The sequence below is a fragment of the Equus przewalskii genome, chromosome X (genome assembly GCF_037783145.1).
Source record: "Equus przewalskii isolate Varuska chromosome X, EquPr2, whole genome shotgun sequence".
NCBI classification, from domain to species: Eukaryota; Metazoa; Chordata; class Mammalia; order Perissodactyla; family Equidae; genus Equus; species Equus przewalskii.
Genome location: NC_091863.1, coordinates 118,285,451 through 118,298,757, shown reverse-complemented (window position 1 = coordinate 118,298,757; position 13,307 = coordinate 118,285,451). Strand labels below are relative to the sequence as shown.

Genomic DNA, 13,307 nt, shown 5'->3' with positions numbered 1-13,307 from the left:
TGGGACTACCACTGTACGTGCAATATGTTGTTGACCAAAATGTCATTAATGTGGCATTTAGTCTTTTCTCTATGAACGTCTACCTCTGTGTCCAACAAGTCATACTGGATTGGGCTCACATTTTAATTTGATTACCTCTATAAAGACCTTATCTCCAAATAAGGTCACATCCTGAGGTACTGGGAATTAAAATTCCGACATTTTTTTTTTGTCGAGGGTGGGGGAACACAATTAACCAATAACACAGTACAATTCATTATATTAAGTTATTTTAAATGTAAAATAATATTTAATCCATCCAGTCACATATTACCTCCCAGGAACCTGGGAAATCTGACAGTACAAAGAATGAATCATGAATTATTTCAGGAGAAAATATGTTAAATCTATACTGGAAAAAGTCTTCATGGAAATAAAGAAATCACACTGAATAACAGTATTCTTTTTTTGTAAGAGTTCTACTCAAAATAGAAATAGAAAACGAAGAACTCATGGACTAAGAAAAAATAATGTACAATTTATAGTTTTGTTTTTTAACTTACATTTTCAGAAAATGAAAAAGCACTGTTTGTAAAGCTCTCAGTCATATTTGTAACCAGTGTTTATAAGGACAGCAAACTAATTCAGAAATACTTTGGTATTTTAGATGAACAGTAGGAAAAATAAGTATGAATAATTTGAAGTAATATGATTTATAAACGATCATTTAAAAAGTATCCTAAAATATTTCCATAAAGCAGAAATCATATATTCTAACTTAATTAAAGTAGTTGGTATAAGGATGCCTAACATATACTTTATTTAACTTTGAATTTCACCCCTCATAAAAAGTTATAAAGCCATGCAGTTCTGACATAGTACACAGAAGTCTCTGTTCCTTTTACTTACAATGCCTCTGCTAAATTTTTGCCTCCTCCTTTGCCTGTGGGAGGACCTTGGTTGGGGGTGGTCATAGAAGGCCTCTGCGGAGGGCAGGGAGAGAGAAGTCACTGAGATTAGAGGTGAGGATGGAAGACTGTCTTTAGGCTTGAGGTTGGAGCTTGAGGGAAAGAGGAAGACTGTGGGAAAGCCAAGGCCTTTATGCAGATGTGGAGATGGAACATCACTGTGAGGGGCTCGGGAGGGAGGGCAGGCCATGGGAGGTAAGGTAGAGAATGCCATTTTGAGAAGGCCATCTTGGAGCTAAGGAGAGAAAGCTATGGGGAAAGGAAAAGTATTTGAGCAAGGGGTAAGAAGGATTTGAAGGAGGAGATGGGAAAGACTTTGAGTCAGGAAAGTGAGGCAGCATGACCATTAAAGAAGGAGGAGGAAAAAGACTTTGGGGGAAGAAGGAGAGAGTACCTTTGGGGGATGAGGGAGAGGAAATTCATGAGTGGGGAGAAGGGAAGGCTTTGGAGGGCTGAAATAGGCATCAGAGAGGAGGGTGAGTAAAGGTCTGGAGGAGGGTAGGTAAATGAGGAGGAAACGGAAGGAATTTGACTGAGGGAGGGAAGGTCTTTGTGAAGACAGGTTAGAGAGAGAAAGACAACATGAGGTAAGAGAATGAAGGCATTTTAAAAGGGAGGTGAGAAATTGAAGACCTTGAGTGAGGGGAGGAAAGGGCTTTGTGAGATTAAGAAGAAAGGCTACTGAGTGAGGGAGAGAAGGTGAGCAAAAGAAAGATATTGTGGGGATATTGGAGAACGAAAAGACCTTGATTGAAGGTTAAGAAGAACTTTTGGAGTGGTGATGAGGGAGGGAAGGCATTTGTGAGGGTAAAAGAAAGCAGGCATTTGTGAAGTGAGGTGGCAGAGGGATGGCCTTTGTGAGCATAAGCAGAGGAGGGAAATTCTTTGAGAAAGCAGGTGAAGGAGTTTAATATAGTCATGCACCACATAATGACATTTTGGTCAATGATGGACCACATATATGACGGTGGTCCCATAAGATAAGTACCAGATAGCCTAGTTGTGTAGTAGGCTATACCATCTAGGTTTATGTAACTATATTCTATGATGTTCACAAAACAAAACCGCCTAATGACACATTTCTCAGACTGCATCCCCATCATTAAATGACAGATGACTATACTATATGAGGAGAGGAAAGTTCCTACTTTGAGAGGACTTGAGAGAAGGAGGCCTTTGAGGTGAGAGGTGAAGGAGAGAAGTCAATTATAAGGATAGAGGAGGCAGAGATGGCAATCATGAAAGAAGGGAAGGCCTTGGTGAAGGGAAATGAACAAGGAAAGGTCTTTGTGAAGGGAGATAATGGAGGAAGGCATTTGAGTGGTGAGGTAAGGGGGGTTAGTAAGGTGAGGTTAGAGGTGGAACAGCTTTAAGAGAAGAGGTGGTGAAGGTTAATACTTGGAATGCTGAGATGACAGAGGTTAGTACTATATGATAGGAGGTAATGAAAAGAAGGTCTAAGGAGAAATGAGGGAGGGAAGCCATTCATAAGGGAAAGAAAGGTATTTGTGAGAGTTGGTGAGGGGATTCAGTCATTTGTGAAAGGAGGTTAGGTAAAGAAGACCTTTCACAGAAGAACTATAACATGTAAAGAGACTGAAACACTAATCAAAACCAACCAGGGTCACATCAGCATCACGGCAGAGTGAGTTCTCCCCATAAGCTCTCCCCTCAAAGATACAATGAAAAGAACATTTATATTCCAACAGAGGACATCCACACAACAGAAATGATGTCTGAGAGACCCATGCAGCCGTATGTCAGAAAGTGGAGGTGCTGGAGCCTCCACCGAGGTAGTGGAAGGAGGTAAGATAACGTGTCTCTTCCTCCCTGAAGGACAGAGACACAGGAATTGTGTGCAGCCTCTGGGAGGAAAGCAGGGAGGGAGTGGCGGCCCTCCGTGGGAACACCATAGATCTCTGAGGTGCCTCACAGCCCGGGGGAAAGCCCCCCATAGAGGTGACTGCTATCACCAGGGTATCTTCATCAAGCCAATACTGCAGGAGAGCTGACAGCGAGGGGAGAGTGAGAAGTCCCCGAGATCTCCCAGGAGAAAGAAAGCTTCCCTCACCCTGGCCCAGCACCCCAGCCCAGCACCTGGGAGCTGTCCCATGGATCACAGTGTGTTCAGAATATGCAGCTCTTGAACCCCACCCAGTGGTGACAGGTGGAAGTAGCAATCAGCTACTACCAAAATGCAGAAGCACAAATTCATGGCATCTAGCAGTATGAAGAAATATGTTAAATCTCCAGACCAAAAGGAAAAGGACAAGTACCCAGAAATCAATCGTGAAGACACAGAAATCTATAACCTAAATGACAGATAATTCCAAATAGCTATCATTAAAAAACTGAACGAGTTAAAAGAGAATGCAGATAGACAATTCAATGGGTTCAAGAACTACTTCACAAATGAGGTTGAAACTATAAAGAAGAATGAAACAGAAATATTCAAGATGAAAAACACAATGGATGAGATAAAGTAGAATGTGGATTCCCTGAACGGCAGAGCTGATATCATTGAGGAGAGAATCAGTAACAGTGAAAACAGAAATATAGAAATGCTTCAGAAGGAGGAGGAGAGACAACTAAGACTAAGAAGAAATGAAGAAAGTCTCTGAGAAATATCCAACTTAATCAGGAAATGCAACATAAGGATTATAGGTATTTCAGAGGAAGAAAAGAAGGAGAATGGAACAGAAAGCTTGTTCAAAGAATAACAACAGAGAACTTCCCAAACCTGGAGAAGGAGATGGAAATTCACATGAAAGAAGCCACTAGATCTCCTAACTATATAAATGTAAAAAGGCCTACTGCAAGGCATATAGTAGTAAAGCTGGTAACAATATATGACAAAAAAAAAATACTAAGGGCAGCAAGGCAGAAGAAAATAACTTACAAAGGAACCCCTATTAGGCTTTCAGTGGATTTCTCAGCAGAAACCTTACAAGGTAGGGGAGGGTGGAATGATATATTCAAATCTTTGAAAACCAGAAATTTTCAGCCAAGAATACTCTATCCAGTGAAAATATCCTTCAGATATGATGGAGAAATAAAAACTTTCACAGATAAACAAAGCTGAGGGAGTTCATTGCCACAAGACTCCCCTGACAAGAAATGCTCAAGAAGGCCCTCATACTTGAAAAAAGAGAAGGGGCTACAAAGCCCTGAGTAAGAATATAAACAGGTAGACAATATCAGAAAATTGTAGCTATCCATTAGAACACATTAGCAAATACTCAAGTAAAACATTAAAGATAAAGGGAAGGAAAACACCAAAAAACAAAGATAATCTTGTCATTTAAACTAGACAGATAGAATAAAATGTGACAAAAACAATGTAGGAGGGGAAGAGGAAAGGAACTGAATGAGCTTAGCCTAAGGAAATAAGAGGTCATCAGAAAACGGACTATCCTATCAACAAGATATTTCATACAAAACTCAAGGTAACTACTAAACAAAAAAGCAGAACAGAGACACAAATAATAAATAAGGAGAAAACTAAGAAATCCAGCATAAAAAACTACCTAACCAAATTGGTAGTCTAAAATACATGGGATGATAAACAATGGAAATGCAGGAGAACCAGAAAACAAGCAATAAAATGGCAGCATTAAGCCCTCATATATCAATAATCACTCGAAATGTAAATGGATTGAATTCTCCAATAAAAAGACACAGAATGGCAAGATGGATTACAGAACAAGACCCAACAATATGCTGGCTCCAGGAAACACATCTCAGCTCCAACAACAAACACAGGCTCAGAGTGAAGGGATGGAAGATGATATTCCAAGCTAATGGCAAATAAAAGAAAGCAGGTGTTGCCATACTTACATCAGACAAAGTAGACTTTAAGATAAGACAGGTAAAGAGAGACAAAGGGGAGCAGTATACAATGATCAAAGGGACACTCCACCAAGAAGACATAACACTTAGAAATACATATGCACTCAACACAGGAGCACCAAAGAACATAGAGCAACTATTAACAAACCTAAAAGGAGATATTAACAACAAGACAATAATAGTAAGGGACCTCACACTCCACTCACATCAATGGATAGACCATCCAGACAGAAAGTCAACAAGGAAACAGTGGAATTTAATGAAAAACTAGACCAGATAGACTTAACAGATATATATAGAACACATCATCCAAAAACAGCAGAATACACATTCTTCTCAAGTGCACATGGAACATTCTCAAGGATAGAATATATGTTGGGAAACAAGGCAAGCCTCAATAAATTTAAGAAGATTGACATTCTATCAAGCATCTTTTCCAAGGACAATGATAAGAAACTAGAAATTAACTACAAGAAAAAAGCTGAGAAAGGGGGAAATATGTGGAGACTAAACAACATGCTACTGAACAACCAATGGATCATAGAAGAAATTAAAGGAGAAGTCAGAAAATATCTGGAGACAAATGAAAACGAAAACATACCATACCAACTCATATGGGATGCAGCAAAAGCAGTCCTAAAAGGGAAATTCATTGCAACACAGGCTCACCTTAATAAATAAGAAAAATCCAAAATAAGAAATCTCAAACTACACCTAACCGAATTAGAAAAAGAACAAACAAAGCCCAAAGGCAGCAGAAGGAAGGAAATAATAAAAATCAGAGCAGAAATAAATGCAAGTGAAACAAAAAAGACAACAGAAAGGATCAATGAAACAAAGAGCTGGCTCTTTGAGAAGATAAACAAAATTGATAAACCTCAAGCCAGACTTAAAAAGAAAAAAAGAGAGAAAGCTCAGATAAATAAAATTAGAAAAGAGAAAGGAAAAATTACAATGGATACCAGAGAAATACAAATGATTATAAGAGAACACTATGAAAAGCTGTATGTCAACAAATTAGACAATCTAGAAGAAACGGATAAATTCTTAGACTCTTACAACCTCCAAAAGCTGAATCAATAAGAAATAGATAATCTGAATAGACCAATCACAAGTAAAGACATTGAAACAGTAATTAAAAATCTCCCAAAAAATAAAAGTCAAGGACCAGAAGGCTTCCCTGGTGAATTCTACCAAACATTCAAAGAGGATTTAATACCCATACTTAGTAAACTATTCCAAAAAATTAGGGAAGACAGAACACTTCCTGACACATTCTACAAGGCCAACATCACCCTGATACCAAAGCCTGACAAGGACAACACAAAAAAGGAAAACTATAGGCCAATTTCAGTGATGAACATAGATGCAAAAATCCTCAACAAAATATTGCCACCCTGATTAGAGCAATACATCAAAAAGATCATACATCATGGTCAAGTGGGATTTCTATGAGGGACACAGGGATGGTTCAATGTCCATAAATCAATCAACATGATACACCATATTAACAAAATGAGTAATAAAAACCACATGATCCTCTCAATAGACACAGAGAAAGCATGTGACAAGATCCAACATCCATTTACGATAAAAACTCTTAACAAAATGGGGACCAAAGGAAAGTACCTCAACATAATAAAGGCCATATGTGACAAACCCACAGCCAACATCATACTCAATGGGGAAAAGTTGAACGCCATCCCTCAGACAACAGGAACAAGACAAGGGTGCCCACTCTCTCTATTCTTATTTGACATTGTCCTGGAGGTAATAGCCAGAGAAATTAAGCAAGAAAAAGGAATAAAAGTAATCCAAATAGGAAGTGAAAAAGTGAAACTCTCTATTTTCAGTTGACATGATTTTATATATAGAAAACCGTGAAGAATCAATCAGAAAACTACTAGAAATAATCAACAACTAATGTAAAGTTTCAGGGTACAAAATCAACTTACAAAAATAAGTTGCATTTCTATACTCTAATAATGAACAGAAAGAGAACTCAAGAATACAATCCCATTTACAATCATGACAAAAAGAATAAAATATCCAGGAAGAAATTTAACCAAAGAGGTGAAAGACCTATGCAATGAAAACTACAAGACATTGTGGAAAGAAATAAATGATGACATAAAGAAATGGAAAGATACTCCATGCACATGGATCAGAAGAATAAACACAGTTAAAGTGTTCATAATACCCAAAGCAATCTAGAGACTCAACACAATCCCAATCAGAATCCCAATGACATTCTCCACAGAAAAAGAACAAAGAATCCTAAAATTCATATGGGGCAACAAAAGACCCTGAATAGCTAAAGCAATCCCAAGAAAAAAGAACAAAGCTGGAGACATCACAATCCCTGACTTCAAAATGTACTACAGAAACCTCACTCTAGATGAAAATGGGCACTGTTGTTAATGATGTCCAGAAATTGTTAATGTGTCAATATATATTGAGACACAGATTATGCTTCCATCACAGTACACGTATTGCAGTGGTGACAATGAGACCTGTAACATTTTTTGCTAGGCTAATAAGTAAAAGTTGGATGTAACAAGAATTTTCAATATTAGAAATGATTAGGAATAATATATCTTAGATCATTTGCTAAAATAGCAGTCAACTTCCTACAATTTAACTCCTAGGCCCTAAAGTAAATTGGTTGAAAAAATTGGATCCTAAAGATTACAGGTGGAGAATTTTTTTTTTTTTTTGAGGAAGATTAGCCCTAAGCTAACATCTGCTGCCGATCCTCCTCTTTTTGCTAAGGAACACTGGCCCTGAGCTAACATCCATGCCCATTTTCCTCTACTTTATATGTGGGATGCCTACCACAGCATGGCTTGACAAGCGGTGCCATGTCCTCACCCAGGAGCTGAACCGGCGAACCCTGGGCCGTTGAAGTGGAATATGTGAACTTAACTACTGAGCCACCAGGCCAGCTCCAACAGGTGGAGAATTTTTAAAGTATGTCCTTATTCAAGTGGAGATCAAAGAACCCCAACTGAAAGAATTGTGAACTGACTGACATGACAACCATGGACTGGACAAAATTCCTTTTTAAAAGAGCTATCTTGAAGATTATGACAAACTTTGGAGGAATTAAGGTGACTGGAAGGAATCACAACATGCGAAATTACTTCAATAATAATTTATTGACTTAAAAAAATGTACTACAAAGCTATAGTATGGTACTGGTACAAAAACAGGCACACAGATCAATGGAACACAATTGAAAGCCAAGAAATAAAATCACACATCTACAGACAGCTAATCTTCGACAAAGGTGCTAAGAACATACAATGGAGAAAGGATGGTCTCTTCAATAAATGGTGTTGGGAAAACGTGACAGCCACATGCAAAAGAATGAAAGTAGACCATTATCTTAAGCCACACACAAAAATAAACTCAAAATGGATCAAAGACTTGAAGGTAAGACCTGAAACCACAAAACATCTGTAAGAAAATACAGGTAGTACACTCTTGGACATCGATCTTAAAAGGATCTTTTCAAATACCATGTCTTCTTGGACAAGGGAAACGAGAAAAAATAAACAAGTGGGACTTCATCAGACTAAAGAGCTTCTGCAAGGCAAAGGAAACCAGGATCAAAACAAAAGACAATCCACCAATTGGGAGAAAACATTTGCAAATAATATAGCTGACAAGGGGTTAATCTCCATAATATATAAAGAACTCACACAACTGAACGACAAAAAATCAACCCGATCAAAAAATGGGCAGAGAATATGAACAGACATTTTCCCAAAGAAGATATAGAGATGGATGGCCAACAGGCACATGAAAAGACGAACATCACTAATCATCAGGGAAATGCAAATCAAAACTACACTAAGATATCACCTTACACCCATTAAAATGGCTATAATCACCAAGACAAAAAATAACAAATGTTGGAGAGGGTGTGGAGAAAAGGGAACCCTCTTACACTGCTGGTGGAAGTGCAAACTGGTGCAGCCACTGTGGTAAACAGTATGCAGATTTCTCAAAAAACTAAAAATAGAAATACCAGCTATCACACTACTGGGTATTTATCCAAAGAACTAGAAATCAACAGTTCAAGGAGACTCATGCACCCCTATGTTCATTGCAGCATTATTCACAATAGCTAGGATGTGGAAGCAACCCTAATGCCCATGGACTGATGACTGGATAAAGAAAATGTGGTATATAGATAGACTACAATACTACTCAGTCATAAAAAAGACAAAATCATCCCATTCACAACAATGTGGATGGACCTGGAGGGTATCATGTTAAATGAAATAACCCACACAGAGAAAAATAAACACCATGTGATTTCACTCCTATGTAGAAGAAAAACTAACACACGGACAAAGAGAACAGTTCAGTGGCTACTGGGGCAGGGGGTTGGGGGGTATGCACAGGGGGTTAAGAAGAGCACTTATATCGTGACAGACAAGTAATAATGTACAACTGAAATTTCTAAATGTTGTAAACTATTATGAACTCAATTAAAAAGAAAACACCCAAGAAGGAAAAGTCTAGGAGCAGATGGTTTCACTGGTGATTTCTACCAAATATTTAAAGAAGAATTAACACCAAACTTTCTCAAAGTCTTTCAAAAAATAGAAGAACACTTCTTAATTCATTTTATGATGCCATTACTAACCTGATACCAAAGCCAGACAAAGACACCATAAGAAAACTACAAACCAATATCACATATGAATATAGATGCAAATAAATAGATGCCCCAACAAAATACTAACAAACCAACTGCAATAGCACATCAAAAAAAGTATATACAATGACCAAGTGGGGCTCAATCCAGGAATACAAGGGTGGTTCAACGTAAGAAAACCAATGAAATATGCCACATTAACAGAATGAAGGGAAAATGCCTCAATTGATGCAGGAAAAGCATTTGACAAAATGCCACACCTTTCATGATAAAATCATTCAGCAAACTATGTATAGAAGGGATTTTGGGGGGCTGGCCCCATGGCTGAGTGGTTAAGTTCATGCGCTCCACTTTGGCGGCCCAGGGTTTTGCCGGTTCAGATCCTGGGCGCGGACATGGTACCGCTCATCAGGCCATGCTGAGGCAACGTCCCACATGTCACAACTAGAAGGGCCCACAACTAAAATATACAACTATGTACTGGGGGGATTTGGGGAGAAAAAGCAGAAAAAAAAAGAAGATTGGTAACAGTTGATAGTTCAGGTGCCAACCTGTAAAAAAAAAAAAAAAGGATTTTTCTCATTATGATAAAGAATATTTATGAAAAACCAAGAATTAACATAATAATTGATAGTGAAAGACTGAAAGCTTCCCCGCTAAGATCAGGAACACGGCAAGGATGCCCATTTTTACCACTGCTATTCAGCATTGTACTGGAAGTTCTAGCCAGAGCAATTAGGACAAAAAATAAAAGGCATCCAAATTGCAAAGGAAGGAGTAAAACTACTCGCAGATAACATGATTCTATATATAGAATATTCCAAAAAAAGTCTACAAAAACCTATTAGAGCTCATAAACAAATTTAGCAAAGTTGCAGGATACAAGATCAACATGCAAAAATCAGTTGTGCTTCTAGACATCAGCAAGAACAATCCAAAAGGAAATTAAGAAAACAACTCCATTTACAATAGCATCCAAAAGAATAAAATATCTTGGGATAAACTTAACCAAGGAGGTCAAAGACCTGTACATTGAAAACTACGAAACATTGCTAAAATAAATTAAAGAAGACGAATGGAAAGACAACCCGTGTTCATGGATTTAAAGCCTTAATATTGTTAAGATGGTAATACTGCCCAAAGTGATCTACAGATTCAACACAATCGCTATCAAAACTCCAATGGCCTTTTTGCATAAATGGAAAAGCAGAACCTCAGATTTATATGGAATTGTAAGGGGTTTTGAATACTTAAAACAATATGAATAAAGAACAAAGTTGGAGGACTCATGTCCCAGTTTCTCAACTTGCTACAAAGCTACAATAATCAAAAGAGTATGGTACTGGCATAGGGACAGACACATAGACCAACAGAATATAACTTGAGTCCAGAAATAAACACATAAATCTATGGTGAACTGATTTTCAAAAATAGTGCCAAGACCATTCAATGGGGAATAAATAGCCTCTTCAACAAATGATGCTGAGACAACTGGATCGCCACAGGCAAAAGAATAAAGTCAGACTCCTAATAGATACCATATACAAAAATTATTTCAAAATGGATCAACAACCTAAGTATAAAGGCTAAAATCACAATACTCTTAAAAGAAAACATAGGAATAAATCTTCATGACTTTACATTTGGCCATGGATTTTTAGATATGACACCAAAAGCACAAGTGACAAAATTAAAAATAAATTGAACTTCCTCACATTTAAAAACGTTGGTGCATCAAAAAATAAATTATCAAAAAAGTGAAAAGACAACCTACAGAATGAGAGAAAACATTTACATATCATATATCCAGTATATATAAAGAACTCTTACAACTCAATAACAAAACCATAAACAATCCAGTTAAAAACGGTCAAAGGACTTGAATAGACATTTCTCCGAAGAAGATATACAAATACCAAAAAGCATATGAAAAGATGTTCAACATCATTTGTCATTACAGAAACACTAATGAAAACCATAATAAGATATCATTTCTCACACACTAGGATGGCAATAACCAAAAAGGGGGGGAGGTAACAATTGGCGAAATTAGGGACGCTCGTGCATTGTCAGTGGGAAAGTAAAATGGTTCAGCCACTTTGTGTAACAGTTCAGAACTTCCTCAAAAACTTCAACACGCAATTCCTATAAAACTCAGCAATTCCACTCCTAGGCATATGCCCGAGAACCGAACACGTGTTGACAAAAAAACTTGTACTTGAATATTCACAGCAGCGTTATTCATAATAGCCAACAACAGGAAACAACCCAAATGCTCATCAACTGATAAATGAATAAACCAAATGCAGTATATTCATCCAACAGAATATTATTTGGCCATAAAAAGGAATGAAGTACTGATAATACTACCACATGCATAAATCTCGAAAACATGATGCTAAGTAAAATGAGCTGGACACAACAGGGCAAATACTGTACGTCACCGTGACACGAACCATGAGAAAGGAAACCCACGGAGGCCGAGAGCCGGCTGGCGGCTGCCGGGGCTGGGGGCTGGGGCTGGGGAGTGACGGCGCGAGGCATGGGTGCGGGCTCTAACTGGGGCTGAGGGAAGTATTTCGGGGAACTAGACAGAGGGGGTGGCTGCGCAGCGTTTGAACATACTAGATGTCACGAAATTGTTCACTAGAAAGCCGGTCACTCGGCGTGAAGCGAATCTCACACCAATCTTTTTCGGAAGGAGGGGAGAGCGGCTCTTCAGGAGGGGCGCTCGGAGGGCCCGGGGCGGGGAGAAGCCGCGGTCAGGCGTGGGGAGCGGGCCAGGGAGGGTAGGCCTGTGAGGCGGAGGGGAAGGGAGGGCGGGCGTGTGGCCGCAGCAGGCGGCCGCGCCCTGTCGCCCCTGCCCTGGCGTCCCGGGGCCCCCGGCCAGGAGCGGCCACTCACCGGTAGTCAGGAAGTAGAACAGCAGCATCAGGGCCCAGCTGGCGAGCACGAGGAGCCCAAAGTGCTTGCGGGCCCAAGCCTTCACCGCAAAGTAGCGCGGCCCAGCCTGAGGGAGGCCAAGCAGAGGCGTGCGCCAGGTGGGCTGACGCATGGCAGCCACGGCAGCCTGGAGTCCCGGACTGTCGTTCTCCGGAGGAGGCCCCAGCGCCGGCTCCTCCGCCTCAATGGCTCTCACCCTCGCGCGCACTTGCCACAGCGCCCTGGATTTCGACCGGTTCCTCCGCCCGTGCATCAAGCTCCTCTCAGCAGGCATGGCTCTCGGTTCCCGCCTCGCTGAGGTACCGCCTCGGTGCCGGCGACCGTTGACCCACAAGCCCCTGCGGCAGTGACGCTTACGTGGCCCCCCGCGGCGGCACGTGCCAGGCCTTGCTGCAGGCCCCGCCCCTTTTTAACGGCCGCCAGGCTGTGTGCATGCCCCCTCCGCGACTCCAGGCCCCCTGCTGCCCGTGCGGGGTCAATGGCTTTGAAGGAGCGCCCCTGCTCATCCCTGGCCCACAGGAAGGATGCCGACGGCAGCCTTGCGCTAATTCTCCTCAGAGCCAGTCCGATGACGCACACTGCACCCTTTACGGCCACTGCAGTTAGGCACTGTCGTATTTGCTACGGTGGCTGCTAGGCAAGTGTGGCTGTTTAAATGTCAATTTTAATTAATTAAAATTAAACAGAGTTAAGAAATTATTTCTTCAGTCACAGTAGTCACATATCAAGTGCTCAGGAGCCACACTTAGCTAATGGTAACCGTACTGGACAGTGCGAATACGGAACGTTTCCATCAGGGCAGAATGCTGTGATGGGCAGCGCTAGGTGTGCGCGGTGACTATAGTGAATATGGTCGATGTTCAAGAGGTCGTTAAACTGAGTAGGAGCTTTCAAGTGGA

The 13,307-nt window shown here is 40.2% G+C and overlaps 1 protein-coding gene and 1 non-coding gene across 3 annotated transcripts in view; one reads left to right on the top strand and one right to left on the bottom strand.

Annotated features, from left to right (window-relative positions):
* Positions 1-12,962, bottom strand: part of FMR1NB (FMR1 neighbor) — a 34,193-nt gene extending 21,231 nt beyond the window's left edge. Inside the window, exon 1 of one of the 2 annotated variants that reach the window (XM_070603397.1) lies at positions 12,370-12,962. In XM_070603397.1, coding sequence (XP_070459498.1) covers positions 12,370-12,682 — 313 coding nt within the window. In that variant the 5' untranslated portion in view covers positions 12,683-12,962. The remainder of the gene's footprint in view (positions 1-12,369) is intronic. The other variant, XM_070603396.1, reaches the window with a different exon arrangement.
* On the top strand, positions 7,182-7,320 carry LOC139081244 (small nucleolar RNA SNORA1). The gene has a single exon (XR_011536366.1). It is a non-coding gene; the product is annotated as a small nucleolar RNA SNORA1 (small nucleolar RNA).
* Positions 12,963-13,307: the final 345 nt, after the last annotated feature.